Source organism: Cryptomeria japonica, chromosome 5, assembly GCF_030272615.1.
Source record: "Cryptomeria japonica chromosome 5, Sugi_1.0, whole genome shotgun sequence".
Lineage (NCBI taxonomy): Eukaryota > Viridiplantae > Streptophyta > Pinopsida > Cupressales > Cupressaceae > Cryptomeria > Cryptomeria japonica.
The window spans coordinates 922530526-922548530 of NC_081409.1; the positions used below are offsets into that span (position 1 = coordinate 922530526).

At 33.3% G+C, this 18005-nt stretch overlaps 1 protein-coding gene across 1 annotated transcript; it reads right to left on the reverse strand.

Moving 5' to 3' along the window:
- Positions 1–4930: 4930 nt before the first annotated feature.
- On the reverse strand, positions 4931–11053 carry LOC131066226 (cullin-1). The gene is made up of 19 exons (XM_058000938.2): positions 10956–11053; positions 10750–10852; positions 10411–10596; positions 10280–10327; positions 9676–9879; positions 9514–9591; positions 9288–9374; positions 8905–8985; positions 8754–8807; positions 8553–8588; positions 7713–7799; positions 7470–7619; positions 6976–7031; positions 6719–6839; positions 6438–6596; positions 5774–5917; positions 5422–5646; positions 5165–5335; positions 4931–5084 (listed from the first exon to the last, which is right to left on the reverse strand). The coding sequence occupies exons 1-19, from the start codon at positions 11051–11053 to the stop codon at positions 4983–4985; spliced, it is 2190 nt and encodes a 729-aa protein (XP_057856921.2). The 3' UTR covers positions 4931–4982.
- Positions 11054–18005: the final 6952 nt, after the last annotated feature.

Genomic DNA, 18005 nt, shown 5'->3' on the forward strand with positions numbered 1-18005 from the left:
GCTAAAACAAGTCTTTTAGTGTAAGGATATCAAAAATCCCATGCCTTTATAGAACAATTGTAGTCATAACTTTTGCATTAAGTGTTCATGTTAAAGGGGTTTATTAATGGGATTATAGCTAATGATTTCATAGGAAGCATAAGAATGCAAAGAATACTAGTGTCTATTATTGAAAAATATTATCATAAGAATGTTAAATATATATTTAGTATAATCCTTTAGAAATAACCATGAGAGTATTATTTACATCAATATTTTGTATCACTTTACCATCCCTCATCATGAAAAGTTAAAAAGATGTGTTGGATTACAAGCTTCATTCTGTAAGTAAGTAGTGAGATTAAGGCTATACATATAGAGAACAAAATAAACATTTCAACAACTAGGATAGGTGGTGAGACCAAGGGTAGAGATATGGAGAACAAAAGAAACACTTGAGAAGCTAAAATAGAAAAAATAATGGAAGATGGACTTCAACATAAAATGGTAGGAAAGAAAATTAAAAAATAAAAATACAAAAAAGTATAGTCTTTAAGAAAATGAGCAATATAAAAACACTAGCAAGAAACTAGAAATAATGAAAAATAAGGCTAAAATCTAAAATATTTACAAGAAAAAATAACTAATAATTGAATAGAAAATTTGTTAGGATTAAGGTGTCTATATGAGCTTCTGGATTTGATTGTGTGACATAATAATGGATTGCTGAAATATACTGATAAGGATTAAGGATTTAGATGTCTCTCATCAACCTTATAAACACTATGTATTTGATTACTCCTAAAATTGTTTGTAAATCTTTCATAAAGAAGAGGGGTATTCACCATCAACAATGATTATTTTTTACCAATCAGATTTTATTGGTATCTTAGTTAATTTTTACCAAAGGTTAGTAATTAATTCTTTATTGATAGTAAGTTACTATTTCCTAGAAGAGAATCTTGAAGTTTATGGTGGTTTTGGGTGCCCAACTTCTCATGAGGTTGTTTTAAGGTATTTGCTTGTCATGTTATGTAACTATTATTAAAGTTAAAATATCACGTGGTTATAAATAATAACCACTAGCTTGGTTAGAAACTAACAACAACCATGTTCCAATTTTGGTGGGTGAGTAAAATTGTTGCAACTTACATTATTCTATGTATTAAATTCTTGGTTTATTCAAGAAGGGATGTTGGGATTTGATAGCCAACTTGAATGCTTTGTGTAGGGGGTACAAATGCTATATAAATAACACTTTAGATGGCATTAAGGAAAATACAATTAGCAAGTAAGAAATTTTTGTTTATACAAGTGTTGAAGGATTGAAAACTAAAGAGGAGAAAGAAAAGATTGTATATAATCTCTATTTTGAAGATAATAGAAAAAAATGGGCCTCTCTCCTTTGTGGATTTATTTTTTAAAAGGTTTCTCCATTTAAAAATGATGTTAAACATGCGTTTTTTTCTTCTCTTCCATATTTTCCTTATGGTGCTAATTTAGTTTCCTACAATCTCTATTTGCTTATAAACTAGTTAAGGTCACTTTTATAGTTGAATTCACATTTCCATGTATAGTGTTTACCTTTCTAACATTTGTTATTAGATCTTGTCTAGCTTTGCTTCTTAGATGGAAGGGTGAAGGTCTTTTGAGCTATATTGGAAGGTCTAGTTGAATTTATTTTGTAGATCTATGTGTAGAAATCATGGCTACATCCTCATCTTTAAATCATGGCTACATCCTCATCTTTCTTAGACTTTGATGAGTTCAATAGAACCTATTACGAGCCATGAAAATTGAAAAAGGAGGATCTCTTTAAAGAGAGGGGTCATTGATTGGTAACAACAAAGGAAAATAAACCGAAAAAGATGGATCGAGATGAGTGGGATAAGATGGATGAGAAAGTATGAGGAATAATCTGACTTTATCTTACAAACTCTATACAAATAAATGTTTATGAAGAGGAAACATCATATGATCTATGAAAATGGTTAGGTGAGATCTACCAAGAAATTATTTTGGTAAATAATTTTTATTTGTAAAGAAAATTAGTTTCTCCTAAAATGTAGACCTTGTGATTGAATAACAAAGTATTTGAATATATTTAGTTTAACTTTGAGTGTGTTAGATTACAATGATATTAAAATAGCTGAGGAAGATAAGTGTATTATGCTTCTATGTTCTTCTCTTGATTCATGGGAGAACATGAATTCTTCCTTTAGTGATAACCTTGTAGGTACTTTGAAGATGGACAATGTCATTGCAACTCTATGGTCTACAAAGGGTTCAAAGGCCACTCTCCATGTCAATGGAAGGTCCAAGGAAAGACGACCTAACAATTTAGATCAAAAGGTTCATAAGGATAATCCCAATGACAAATCTAATAATTTGAGTAAAAAAATAGAGTAAAATGTTGAAATTATGGTAACTAGGACGTGAAGAAGGAATATAAAAAATAAAAACAAATAATAGGATTCCTTCAAAGAAAATTTCTCTATTTAGGTGATAAAATTTTATTTTCTTTGTATAATATTATATGTAACTAAGATTGGTTGATCGATTCAAGATGCTCCTATCATATGACTCCTTATAAGGAGTGGGTTCCACATATGAAAAATATGATGAAGTGTCCCTTGGGGACAATAGTCCATATTTTGTTGTTGGATGAAGAAAGTTATAGTTGTGTTTCAATGATGGAGGTCAAGAATCTCCCTAGTATAAATTATATATTTAGGTGATAAAATCTCCATATTTAGGTGATAAAATTTTATTTTCTTTGTATAATATTATATGTAACTAACATTGGTTGATTGATTCAAGATGCTCCTATCATATGACAACTTATAAGGAGTGAGTTCCACATATGAAAAATATGATGAAGTGTCCCTTGGGGATAATAGTCCATATTTTGTTGTTGGATGAAGAAAGTTATAGTTGTATTTCAATGATGGAGGTAAAAAATCTCCCTAATATAAATTATATATTCTTAAATTAACTAAAAATTAAATTCTAGATTATAAATTGAATGATAAGGAATGCATGTAACATTTCATAAGAACAATTACAAATGGGTGAGGATTTTAGTGATAGCAAGATTATCAAGGATGGGAACATTGTTTAGGCTAGATGCCACCACTATTTTCAACTTTAACAATGTAATTGAGAAAATTAAAAATATATTTATTTTGTGGTATTGCAGATTGGATCACATACATGATATCAAATTAAAAACCATTAAAAATAACAATTGGTTAGATGTTTTTTCTTGTTTTGAAGAGAAATTTATTTCTAGCTAGAATTATAGGTAATTTTAAGGCTAAGATTAAATTAGATATTATTCATTTGGATTTAAATTAGAGATTAGTCATTTGGATGTTTTTGGTTCTAGGGTTATTGAATCAATTGAAAAATATAGATATTTTTTGTCCTTCATTAATAATATTTCAATAATTATCTAGATTTGTGTTATGAAACATAAAATCTAATTTTTGCAATAAAAGTAAGGAATCCAAAGTCTTAATTGAAAATTAATAAGATTGTAAGACAAAATTTGAGATTAAACAATGAAGGGATATACTACTCTAATAAATTTGGTGAACTTTGTAAACATACAGATATTATTAGGAAAAAGACTACTCTTTACACTTCTTAAAAAAATAGATGGTAGAAAGAATGAATTATACAATCATGGAAAGAGACATAAGTATATTAGTGGTTCATAGTAAGATAATGCTCTTGGGAGAAGGATGCAAATACTACTTGTTTTTTGTTGAATAGATCTTCATGTAAATATTTTAATTCAAGACTTTATGTATGAAGTGTGGTTAGGTAAAAAAACCTTTTGTTTTACATATAAGGATATTTGGTTGTAAGGCTTATGTTCATGTGCCTAAGAGCATGTCCCCATGCTGCTGCTTAGCTTATTTTGGTTAGCTTATTTTGGCTAGCAGCTGCTTCTCAACTTTTTAAGGAGCAATTTGTGGAGCAGGTGGCCCCATGGATAGTCAAATGCTTGCTTATTTTTATGCAATCTTTTGTAAATGAAATTATGACCGCTAGAAAGAATGAGTTATCCTCATGATGGTATTTTTTACTTTGGCCTGGGTCCGCTGTAGCTTCTTTGACTCAACCCTTATGCATGCTGTAACCATTATTTTTACAACTGATCCTTATAATTTACTTATATCAATAAAAAAAATACCTTAAATTCATAGAAGCTAAACTGTAAACTTAAATATAAAGTCATGGTGAAAGTTTCACATAAAAATTAACATGCCATTTAGAAACTTCCATGCAAAGTTAAAAGTTCAGAACTATTAAGTTGTCTCCTCTAGATTAAAGAGAAAATCAATGGAATTCAAAAGACAAAAGGAGTTGTTCTCGGGCGGAAATAAAAATTCCCTATTGAAAGGTAAGATGCAAACTGGATAATCGAGTCATATAACATCTATTTCCACAAGCTACCAAGCAATTTGAGTTGTTTGTTGTCAATTCTATATTCTGTTAGAAGCATAAATATGCGCATTGATCTTCTAGAATTGTAATATTCATATTGACGAAGCAGGAATGGAATATCTATTCTAATTAGATAGATAGCTGCAAGTAAAACAAACTAAAATTTGTGGCTAAAATGATTTCTGTACCCGAATATCTAAAGTGAACTCAGAGAAGTAACAATTCTAGCTTTAACCCAGCTACAATTCTATTTCTGACCAGTACAGTTTTCTATTATATGCATTCTAATTCATTTAAATAGACTGTAAAAAAATTATATTGTTTTCTTAGTATTTTTCTATAGTTTAGATTTTATCATATATAATACTTGGTATTGCAGTTGCTACCTTAATTATTAATTTGAATAGCGAACATTTAAATTCACATTCACAAAAATTATAAATTTGTATAGTAAAGATTTACATTCACATTCATTCCATGTCTTAGTGTTTTATGGATGACATGACACACTTTGCTTCCCTAAAGAAAAGTCCTTTGCTTAGAGCCTTTCAGGCCAAATATTTGAACTTATTCTGATCATCTTTGTCCCGTTCCAGGTAATCCTTACTAATCAGGTCCTCTATCCTCCTCTTTATTGCTCTAAAATCCGGCTGCATGTCACAAATTGGTCACTGATTAAATGCAAAAATAGCTCTAATTATTGAACTAACAAACAACAAATATAGCTTACCTTGAATTCCTTTTTGAGTTCCTCAACACACTTGCTCTGTAGCTCCTGATAAGACAATAATTTATGCTTCTTCATGATTTTAACAATTTTGCAATCTATCAAATGCTTTCTTGTTTGTTCCACGTCGTCAATCACTTTCTTCTTCTCATCACTGTTTTGGGGAAATGGAATCTGCGATTCAAGATGAACAGTCAGTTCACCTTAATTGCTTGTATAAGGATGTATGATGTTAACTAGGCGCAAATGGAAGCCATTACCTTTATTCTTCTACTTTTAAGGTTGTCTGCAAATCTTGAATTGAACTCAAAATAATCAGTAGGTTCTATTTTTTGTGTGTTTGGGTACTTGATAAGAACTTTGTAGTTGGCACATGCAAGTGAATGTAACACTCTGTTTGCATCATCATCTTCCAAATTCAATTGAGATTTGATTTCACCAAAACTAAGTTTTTCAAATTCATTGAACAACATTAATAAAGCGGCCTGCAAATGATTCCATAACGGATTCTTTAGTCAATTTCAAATAACTATTTGGGACCAACTTTGTTTACCTCTGATAGAAACTCTTGTGATAAATTTCTCACAAATGACAATTGAATTGAGTAGTCACCTGAGAAGTTGATAATACCAGCTCTATTATCCTGTCATTAAACCTGCCTTCTACAGTGCAGGTCCCTAGAGAATACATCCATGTAAGTATGCGATTCGCAGTTTCCTTGGAATAGAATTGTTTGAATATACCTATACATTTTTCCTGCATCAAAAAGACACGAATGGTAAGGAAGTAAATGGGTGGAAATGCTTCCCATGCTAATCTTGATAGGAATATCATGCAAATTAAAATTTCAATTATTAATTTATTACAGAGATTTGAACAAACATACATGAAATAACATAACAGAGTACAATAAAAATATAACATCGTCATTTACATAGGAAAACCCTTAAGGGAGAAAGGACCCCACTCCAAAATCTGTACAATATATTATCAAATCTTGAAATAGATTACAGCACACCTGCAATCTTCATCCAAACTAATTCCTAGAAGAGTTTCAGCAGCATTCTGAATTAAACTACATTATAGAAAGACTATCTAAAAGCCCCCAATATATATAAGATAGCATTGTATATGAGAACCTTCTAAAAATGAGTGTCTATTTCAAAAACAACTATAATACATCATAACAATCATAATTATCTTGAGGGCCAACTTATTCCCATCTCCATGCATATTTTTGTAAAGAAATTACAAAGCAGTAACAAATAAGTTTTACCAGATCAATGGGCAGATTGATATTAGGGGACTTGTAGGTTGGCCAACACCAAGTAGTAAGGACAGTAACATTCAAATCTAATCCAACATGAATGTCTTCTCTGTTAAGATGTGCAACAAATTTATTTTGGTTCTCCTTCGATAGAAAGAAGTCCGTAATCTGGCAAAGATCACAATGACTTAGTGAAACAGAACACAGTAGAAGAGGAGTTTCTATGGTGAAGCGATACATGCACATGCATAATACATAGAATCAATCAATGAAAAGGCACAGGGGCATACCATGCCCTCCATCTTTGATGTAAATTGTGCCCCATTTTGCTCCTTTAATTTTGCCAACATGCTTCGTTCATTACAATCGTTTGGACATTTATCAACGAGCAATCTACGAGCAAATTTTTTCCTACGCAATAGAATTCTTTGGGTTAATGCTTAATGCAGATAAAATAAATTAGTGTCATTTGCCACGACCTTATCTCTTAGTTCATTTTCTGGTGAAGTGTATTTATAGTATGACTATGAAGAGGGGTAAACATTACCTGTAGAACTCTGCAAATACGTCTTTATTTTCAACGTGTTCAAGGATTTTCACCACCTGCATTTTATAAAAAAATATAAATAAAACATATGATTCATTTTGGGAGTGACTATTTTAGTAAAACTCCCATCGATAGTTGTATGAATGGTATGTAGTCAGACAGAAGGCTTAAGCAAAAATACTGCCGTATTTATGATAAAAAAAACCTAGTCTGTTTATAAAGGTGCTTATATTTAGGGAATTTCTTTGTATTTGTGTAAAATCTTTTCTTGCAGATTTTATTTTTCTATTAAAAATATTGACGTAAAAAAAGTTCTATGCAGCCAAATCTGAAAAAATATAGATTTTAAGATCCACCAAATTTTCAAAGTTCTACTTCCTACATCCACAACAATCGTGTCCATCAATCAGTTAGAATCAACTGAACATGGTACAAACAGACCATAAAATTTCATGTTCATGAAAGCGAGCATAGGCGAATCATAATGAACCTACGTTTTCAAGAGCAAGATCAATCTCATCATCACTTAATTTCTCAGTACTGCCCTTCTTTAGTAAGTTATCAGAAAATGCAGAGAGCGATTCTGCAGTCAAGTATTTTGCAGGTCCTTTGTTGCAGAAGGTTTCAAATGCTTCCTGTAGAGCCTGTAAAAACGAATTTCAGAATCAAATCATAGCTTTCCTTTTTAATTATCTGCAGCACTGAGAACAACTAACTAAACCGAATATATTAAAGACCTTTTGAAAAAGCTTATGGTTCTGAAAACACTCCAAGACATAATGCTCGTACTTGTCATGCATTTCAATAACCCTCCGTACGAATTCCTGAAAGCCATTACTTAATCGTCAGATTCATTTTCTAAAACTGTCCGAAACACTATTATTATTTAAAACCGTCCGAAAACAAAATTACTATCGATTCATTAATCATTAAGAGTTATATAGAGATGGTGATTGATAAGACCCTGTACAACATGCAAGATGGATTTGAAGGGGGGTTCCTACATGCTCACAATAAACTAATCACTGTGGTGATTGATAATGAAAAATCACAATTAAATTTTAAATTCTAACACAAAATAATTATAAATAAAAAAACATGGACAAGTTCTAGTCTCAAATTAAACAGTGTCCAGAATAGGGAACCTTTGAGACAGCCAGAGTTATAACTCGGAGCTCCAGCTCAGGTTCCCAAATAGGGCTGTTCAAAGGGCTCAGGATTCTCTTTGTAAAAACAATAAAAGAAAGATCTCAATATGAACACAAAAAGCTTCTTTAATCATGTTTACTTCCTCTCATATTGGCTTCCTCTTGTATATGTCATTTACCACACTATCACAGCAGAATAGAGGCCTGATGAAGAAAGTTAATGGAAATTAGAAACATTGCAATGAAAGAAGACGCACTATAGCAATTACAAGAGGACCAAAACATTCATTGGCCTAAAAGCGGGCATTGAAGTGTGCTACAATCAGTACTCAAGAGCACTAATTTATCCGTAAAAGATGTTGCAGAAGACTGTCCTTTGACTCCCATCAGTTCAATACGGTGAATAAATAAATGAGGACATAAGTTTACCTGCTTTGGAGCTCCACTGCTATCCCTTTTTTCTTCCTGAAGAAAATTTGAAGGCATGTAAGTTTGCAAAAAGTCTCACAGAACCAGACATACTTGCAACTTAAATGCATTACAGCTTCAGACTAAATTCACACTACTAAATTGGAGTTATGTTTAAACTACTATCCACAACTCAATTTCACATAAGAAGTGCATCATTACTTTCTTAGCATCTTCTGCCTGTTTAATTAGTTCTGTTCCTTTGACAATCACAAACTGCAAAATACAAGGCGGCCAGTTAGAAAGTCTTTGCACTAGGTAGAATGCCTAATTATAAAAATAGGCAGTTCAAAAACATGTTACAAAAAAGAACCTGTTTAAAAGTATTTGCAATTGGATCCAAGCCTTTGTCTACTTTATTGAATAGGTTAAACATCCTTGAAAGATCATCTTTCTGTACAAGAAACCAAATTATTGTCACTATTCAATATAAATTGCTATCATAAAGAAAAAAAAATACCATATCCTGGCAAACAAACAAGTTACTATTTATTATGGGGAAGAATGAAGAATATTGTTGAATCTGTAAATACGCGGCAATGTATCATGAATAGTAACGAGAATAAATGAATAGTAAAGAGAGCTGATGAAATGGAATTATTTTTAAGTTTGATATGTTTTCTGCATTGTGTATTATAAATACGGTTATATTGGTAGTTTTATATTCCTTTAAGTGGCACTAAGTTAAGTCTATACCTTGTTGTCCCTAAGCAAGGCCCAGAGACCTGAATCCTTTTCCAGAATTTGTTTCTCATAACGAGCCAGTAATTCATTTTGTACTTTCTGCCAAAACAGTGAAAAGGTCAAGATTGGAACAAATGATTTCTATTTTAGAGAATTGTTATTGCACCTCACAGAAAATTGGTTTTGGTAAAGATGATGAAACACAGGTAAATGCCAGAAATATAACACAAATGCTCACATCTAACAAGTGCTTCTCTCTGCTGGAATGCAGAAAATGGAAAGCTCTATGCTTCTCAAGTTGCAAAGTTTCTTCAACCTGTAATACAAGAGAATATATTACAGAAGCATAAAATCGAACATTGAGCTGCTAGATCTGTTCCTTAAATGAATCTGCAATTACCTTCAATAAATATTCTGGACAGGAATCCTCTATAATCCATGATGCAGCCTTTTGAGAGTAGTAAGCTCCAGAATCTTCCAACATTGGTGCTTCAAAATCATTCAAATAGCAATCCATCTCACCCATTCCGACCTCCACAAATATGTCCACAACATTTTTCAATAAAGATCGGTCGATTTGCTCTCCCTCACGCTCTCTTTCAATCTGAGAAAAATAGCAATACCATTTTCATGTTGCGCCCAGATCATCAGTAAAAGCTAACATAGCAACTATACTGAACATATTACAAGGGCGGGCATTTTCAACATGTAATGGTGACCAAAATTAAGAGCATTTTCAAAATACAGGGTTCCATAAAATTTAAATTTTGAACAGAGATTTTGAAAGGGCTCTTCAAAATTTAAACTTCTACTAAAGGAGATTTTGAAAGGGCTCTGATTCTTGTGTATAAAGAAGTATTGAACTCTAAAACTCATCAAAACAACAAAGAACAATTATATGAAACCAGCAATTTGAATTATAGTAATATGTTATTAAAAATTACAACTTTAAAAAAAAATTGTCATGCAAATTATTTACAGACATAAAATTTATGTAAACATACCAGAGCAATCATTGCATCCCTTGCATTAATCTTTATTTCACAATAAACCTGCAAGAAAATGTCATATTATCTGGAATTCTGAAAACCCAACTCTAACTGAATTCATAATTCCAGATAATAACAAGCCTCACCAAATCCAAAAAACTCTGAAGTCCAACATCTCCGAGTGTAGGAACAGAATTGTTTGTAACGTAGAAACGATCCAAATAAGCAAAGAAGTGAGAGAGCCTTTCCACAACAGCCTTGTATTTTTTCCAACGGTTATCAAGTTCTCTCAACATGACCTCACCGTGCTTCTGCCTTACAGCAGGTAAAACCTGAGGAAAAGCAGTTCAAGTTTTAACAGCTAAAAGTTTTGAAACATACTATCCTTCACTTAGGCTTTTTACCATCAGACCTCATTTATAAAGAATTTCTATTGTATAAAAAGAGCTTCAGGAAGTCGGTTACAATTAGGAATAGATCCTTACCATTGAAAGTATGTAATCATTGATTGATGTTTTGTATAGATTATAGAGTTCATCTGAGTAGTTGTGTTCTGTGCACTTCAAATTGCACAAATTGTAGACAGTTCTGTGAAAAATAGTAAAGGATTATATAAAAGATCAAATAATTAAATAATACCAGATATAATAAATAAGTTATATCAATTTTTAATTTTTTATTAAAAGGATACGCATAAGCATCCATATGTTGGTTTCCACTTATAGGGCCATCTTTAAGTGCCTCCAGCAGGTTTTTTAGTTCACTCAAGTCAATAGAGGTGGTCGTCATTTTGATAGTTAATTGGTTACACAGATGAACTTCTGCATGATCAAAATAAAGAGTCAAGAACTTCCATATACAAAGCTTTGATGAAAATGATAAGAACACATTAGTATTTAGTATGTCAATGATTACTAGGTTCAAAATAAGTTTATGATGAAAACAGGAAATACATAAATAATTATTTTCTTAATAACTAAGACATTAGAGTGACAATATAAAAACATCAAATTATCAAAAAATTCTTTCAACTCACTATTAAAAAAGAAAACAAGCTAAATAAATAGAAAAAGGAAAAGAAAGAAAAACTTTTATTGCAAAACACAAATTTATTTTAAATTCAAATCATTTATCCACCTCATGGTAAGGAAAAAAAAAAAAGCCAAAAATATCAATCTCTAGTACTTCATTAAACACAAAAAGATGTAATTAGATTTTTAAAATCCAACCAAAAAATTCATCAATTTACCTCTATACAGTAAATTTTCCATCATTCCACTACTAAACACAGAAATGAAAAAATATAGAAAGAAATTTCAATCCTATCTCCAGAAAACATATTAATTTGCCTTATTCACTACCATTGAAAAAAAATTAAAAAAATAAAGCTTAGAATTCTCCAAAGATCCATTGTAAAATTAATCTATGATAAATTTTTTATTATTCTACTAATAAAATTAAAATATAAGGTTCAAATTTTTTTTCTAACAAATTAATTTTTTTTTGTTACAAATATATAAAATTAACTGTTATAACACCAATAAACACAATAAATATTGAATTGTTCATAACTAGTAACAAATCAAATAATTTTCATAAAATATAATATAAATATTCATTAAGAAGGTATAGTTGTATTACATATCTGTTCTCTTTTCACCAACAGGAGTACAAATTCACAGTACTCCTCTTCCAATGTCCACAACTTTTTAACACTTCAAAATGTCTATCACAATATATATATATATAGATAAGGACATAGGTAGTTATTCAACTAACATACCGACTCATTTCATTATTTATATAGATATAGATAATCTCTCATTTTAACTTATATTAAATGTTAATCACAGCTTTACATATAAAAAATACTAATATTCGAATTCACTTGTGTTGGAGAAAATGGAATTTATTTCCTTTATTTATTTAAAATCATTTTCTCTTTTAAAGCTGTGCAATTTACATGCAGACTTATATAAATGCTGTTATATGATCACTCTTTTTGAAAATTTGAAGTTAGTATTAGTTATCATCAATTTTTTTCTCTTTTTAATAAATTTTTTATATATATATATATATATATATATATATATATATTAAATTTAATTCAAATTATTTAATTATATAAATATTTCATGTGTTGAAAATGATAATAATAAAGAAAAAAAATAGTTGAAATTTTTTTGTGACCATTTCAAATTTTTTTGATACATGAAAGAAAATGAATGATCAAGATCCTCTATCTCTTTTTACTATTATTCTAATGACTTTATTAACTAACATACCATATTTTAAAAAATCTACATAAAATAGTCACCCTTCTCGGATTTTGAATTGGTTTGCTGGCACTCGTGAGATCCTCTTGGTGTCCTGTGTCAGCCTGTCATGCGAAATTCGTTTTTCCTCGTGTTGCCTTGGTGTTTGAAGGACTTGCTTGTTAATGCTTCGTGTGTTGGTTTATTCGTTCTTTTTTTCTTCTTTGATTTTCTCTCCCTCTGCATGCTTGTTTTTCTCTTGGCAAATTGCCCCCGGGCTTAGGTTTCATTTGTGCTCCTTCCTTGAGGCTGCTCATGCGAGAACGGATGGGTAGTTTGAGTAATGGCAATCCCATTCAAAAGAATGACGAGGAAGTCATCATTAATAATGAGAGAGGTTTTGAGGATGAGGTTGTCATTTCACAGAAGGGCAAGCATGAGAAGCTTTCCTACAAAGCAGTGGTTACTAACCAATCGGCCATAGTTTGTCCGCCTTCTGCATGTTTCAATGGATCTTTTTGTAGGCCTGAGCACATGGACATTGAGGCCGCCTCGGGAGGGACCGCAACCAATGGAGATAGATTTGAACCTGGGGATGATAGAGCAGCTGATGACCCCGGAGGAGGAAATGGTAAGTCTCGTCCTCTCGGGTTGAAGACCTTTCCTTGTCACCTAAAGAGGATATGGTTAAGGCTATCAGGGCTTAGCAGTCACGCTTAAGAAATATTGCAGTTTTCCTTGTTTGCATGGATAGAGAATCTTTTCCTTCGAGGAATTTTTTTAATGATTGGATTGCTAATGTGTGGGGCAAGAAATCAGGCATTCATGTTAATTTCTACAGAATGATTCATAAGGGTCTATTTGTAATTTTCTTGAAATCACATAACATGCAAGATAGGGTTTTGAAGAAGAATTTTTGGAATGTCGGGCGTTCTTTGTTTAGGGATTTTCCTTGGACTCCCAAAGGAAATGTAGAGCAGGTTATTGCTCGCTCCTCCCCCAATTGGGTCGAAATTGAGAATCTCCTGCCCGAATTTTGGCCATTCATCTCTCAGATTTTGAAGCCATTAGGCTCGGTCTTGCAAGTCGAGGACTTGAGAACCACCCTCCCTCACTTGAATGCTCGGGTCCTTATTGCTCTTGTTCCTGAGGTTGTGTTTCCCGAGATTATCTCTCTGGAATTTGAAGGAGAAAGATTTGCTTGGGAATTGTCTTTGTTGGGTAATTTGGGGGCATGTTTTTTCTGTAAAATTAATGGGCATATGAGAAAGGATTGTCCTTCTCTGAAGAAATCTCACAATGCTAATTTTAATATTGATGATAAAAATAACTTGAGAAGTGACAATAGTAAAATGTGAAATGTTGTTTCTTCCTCGAAGGTGTTTCTTTACCAATGGATACCCCATTTGACATGGGCAAAGAGAAGGTTATTTCTGGCCTAGAGTGCCCAACTGGTGATAGTAGTGGCAATAAATTTGTTAGTCTATCCAATCCTTTGTTTGAGGATGAATATGAGGTTTTTCAAGCCCCTCTCTTGAATGATCCCCCCAATATCTCTGTCGGGTGTCAATCAGTACAAGCTAATCCTTTTAACTCTGATCAAGTAAGGGTTTTGAACTCTTCCCCCCAACCTAGATTGAATGCTCAACGGCTTGCTCTTGCAAGTATTAAGGAGAAGGTTGATCTATTAAGAAATGCCACAATAATCCCATCCGAGTTGAGGCTGAGCAACTCCTTACCTGGTATCATGAACTCCATGGTGGATGGTTCCTTTGATAAATAGATTGTGCCCTTTGGCTTGGATGGTTTAACTAGTAGCAATGTTGAGAAATTTATAGAGGTGGTTAGTAAAAAACTTAGAAAGAAAAGAAAAACATCTAATAGACAATCTCTTTCCAATGATAATAGTAAAAAAGTCAATGAGGTGCCTGAGTGCTTTAATAGATTGTACAAGAATAAAAAAACCCTCCTCCAAATAGTTCTTATGATGATGCACATGCATAGCTGGAATGTTAAGGGCCTGAAGATGTCTAATAGAAAATATGTGGTCAGAAAATGGTGTAATAGCATCAAGGAAAAAGATATTATATGCCTTCAAGAGATCAAAGTGGTAGGGTTTCATGCTTATACTATGTTGAAGTTTTTGTGGGCTCAAGCCATAGGGTTCCACTCCAACCATGAAAGGGGTAAAGGTGGTATTGCCATTATGGTTGGCCCCAAGTGGGCAGATAAGATCAATGCTAATGAGGTCTCCCCCTACCAAAGAGCCTTGTGGGTCACCTTTAAGGAGAAGGAATGTGTTTTTGGTATTTGCAACATTTATGCTGCTAATGATTACAGAGACAGAGCTAGACTTTGGGACTAGTTGACAACCAGTTTTCCGAATGCCCATTGGAACTTTGTGGGTGATTTAAACATGATTGAACATGGTGAGGATAAACGTGGTGGTAATAAACATTGTTGGAAGGGTAATGAACATTTTTTCTAGGCTAAATTCAAAAGGAGATTTAATCTGATAGACCCCATGGAGAAGAAAAAGGGTTCCTTTTATGGTATCTGGTTCACATGGTGCAATAACCAAACTGGTAAACAGAGAATGTATTGTAGACTAGATAAATATTATGCAGATGCCTCTTTCTTTTCCTTCCTCCCTCAGAGGGGGCAAGCCCCCATATGTGTCTCCCCTGCTAGCATTTCAGATAATTCTCCTATATCTATCACTGTTGATTTGGACCTTGATCCCTCCTCTGTGATCAGACATAAAAGGGAAAATGGTTTCAAACTTAATGTCTCCTTGCTCAATTATGAGGATACCGGTGAAGCTATTAAGATGGTCTCTCAATTGACTAAAGTTTGTTCCTCCCACCTCAGACCTAGGGAGCAGTGGGAGGCCCTTACCGCTTCCTAGAGGAAAATGTTTCAGATCATTGGTAAGAAATATGCTATGGACAGGTCGAAAGATGATTCCTTTCTTCAATCTAGGCTTAATGAGATTGAAAAAGAAATTCAGGGTAAGGGGAATGACCTAAGTTTGGAGGGAGAATTGTCCTCGGTCAAGAACCTCTTAAGGAAACTGCAAAACTTCAAGATCAAAGGGTAGAAGGTTAGAGCTAGAATGAACTGGATTAAAGGTGGTGATAAGGGAACAAGTTATTTCTTCAATCTTATAAGAGCTAAGAACAAGAGGGAACTTATTGAAGACATTCAAGTCAACAATTTCACCACTAATGATCCGGTAGCCATCAAGGAGGCGTTCTTTAGTTTTTACAATGGTCTCTTCTCTTCTGAGCATGGGGATATTAATCAAAAGTGTTTTACTTCATTAGCCAATGGTAAGTCCCTGGGGATAGATGGTTTACCTGCTGAATTCTATAAGAAGCTTTTGGATTGGGTAAGCCTAGAACTATTTGCATTATATGAAGATGTTTTTATACAGGGTTCCCTTGGAGAAAACATTAATAAAGGTGTTATCAAGTTGTTACATTTATTAATTGGAGACCTATCACCTTATTGAATATCTCATACAAAATTATTGCAAAAGTATTGGCAAGGAGAATTGTTGGACTGTTAGATAAGTTCATCTCTGCCACACAGACTGGATTCATAAAAGGTAGATATATTCTAGAAAACTTGGTTACCAGTTGGAAGGCAATGCATTGGGCTAAAGATGATAATCAGAATGTTGCAATGGTCCTTTTGGAATTCGAGAAAACATATGATAGAATTGAGTGGCCGTTTGTTAGAGGAATGTTACAAGATTTTGGTTTTCCTTCATATTTTTGTAGATGGATAGACATTCTTTTTAAGGACTCCTCCACAGTCGTTGAGGTTAATGGTGAACTATCTGAGTCTATCCCCCTAAGGAGGTCTATAAGGCAAGGGTGCCCCATTGCCCCAACCCTGTTTGTCTTTGTTGTTGATGCTCTTTATTACATTCTAAGGGCCCAGGAACTTGGGCCCTCTATCAAAGGTCTTACTCTTCCTAATGCTGATGATCTGATTAATGCTCAATTTGCTGATGATACTGCTTTATTTTTAGCCTTGAATGAGGAAAAGTTTGATAATGCCATGGAGAGACTTCATTTTTTTTGTTTGGCCTCTGGTGCTAAGATAGCTCCTCACAAATCTATAGTGCTTGGATGGTTTAAGACTCCTCCAAATTGGATCCCATGCAAAGGCTGGCAATGGGCAGGACCAAACTATATTGTAAGATATCTTGGTATCCCCTTTGCTATTAATCCGTCTTCTCCAGATATATGGCAGTGGATATACTCTAAAATTGAAAAGAAACATCTTAAATGGCAAACTCACCTGCTCTCCTTGGTTGGTAGAGTGCAGATTGTTCAAAAGGTTCTCTCCTCCCATCATATTTATTGTGCCTCTGCATGGGTGTTTGCCAATTATCAAACCAATAAGCTTGAGAGGATTATGAGGGACTTTTTATGGTTTGATGAGATGGGGCACAAGAAGAGGCACTGTGTGAATTGGAGTTGGTGTTGCAGACCAAGATGTATGGGTGGATTGGGTATCAAGGATATCAAGGCTCATGACATTGCTTTAGCTTCCAAATGGATTGTAAAAGCCCTATATGGCAATGAACCTTGGAAGGTGTTGATCATAAACAATATTGAAAGGTCAGTTGTTAAGAAAGGTAAAAAATGGAGGAATATCACTTTATGTGATATTGTATTAGGGGATTATAGCTTGAAGGTATTTGGTTCCAATGTATTTGCTTCATTATGGAAGGCATGGTCATAGGTAAGGAGGATACTCCTCTCTAAGGATGCAATAGGCAATTCTTCATCATATGTTGTTGTGTATAGATCTATTTGGTGGGGGTGAACTTGAACAATAAACCCCTTGCTTTGACTCAAAGTTGCTCTGCTAAGATATGGAATGAGAAAGGTATCTCTCTGATTAGCAATGTACTGATTGACAACCGACTTGGTTCTTGGGTTGAGATTAAGTCTAAATATGAGATCTTTGCTTCACAAAAGAAAACACATTCTCATTGGTAAGGCTACAAGTTGTTTTTTCCCTGGTAAGATCTTGGATACTGTCTCCTTGAAACAACATAAATGGTTGGATGGTTCTTCCTTCATGGAAATCTCTACTAAACAGAGTTATTTGATGTTGAAGGAGGACTACTCAATCTTCTTTAGAGTTAATCAAGGTTGGGGTTTAGACTGGCTTAAGTCTGGGTGGCAATTTATTTTTGATTTCTTTTGGCATTCTCCCATAGACCCTAAGAAGTCTTGTTTTAGATGGCTCCTTCTTTTAAAAAAGCTAGCTGTTGGTTCCTTTTTATCTGCTGAGGGTCTTATGTCTATTAAGTGTGATGTGTGTAATGTCCAAGAATCCTTTGAGCACCTATTTTTTGAGTGTGAGTTTGCCCGTGGTGTGTGGTCCATCTTCCTTGGCTCCTCTATTGTCTAGAATCACCAGCCTAGCCCTTCTTGGAGTGAGGTCCTTGCTAGTTTTGTAGA

What these genes read in the sequence shown, in the direction of transcription:
- LOC131066226 (XM_058000938.2), bottom strand. Translation starts at nt 11,053, where the DNA reads ATGACGACCACCTCTATTGACTTGAGTGAACTAAAAAACCTGCTGGAG. An exon ending in CAACATATGGATGCTTATGC is followed by an intron (nt 10,853 to 10,955) that starts GTATCCTTTTAA and finishes TATTTTTCACAG; the next exon opens with AACTGTCTACAATTTGTGCA. An exon ending in CATCAAAGATGGAGGGCATG is followed by an intron (nt 6,597 to 6,718) that starts GTATGCCCCTGT and finishes GATCTTTGCCAG; the next exon opens with ATTACGGACTTCTTTCTATC.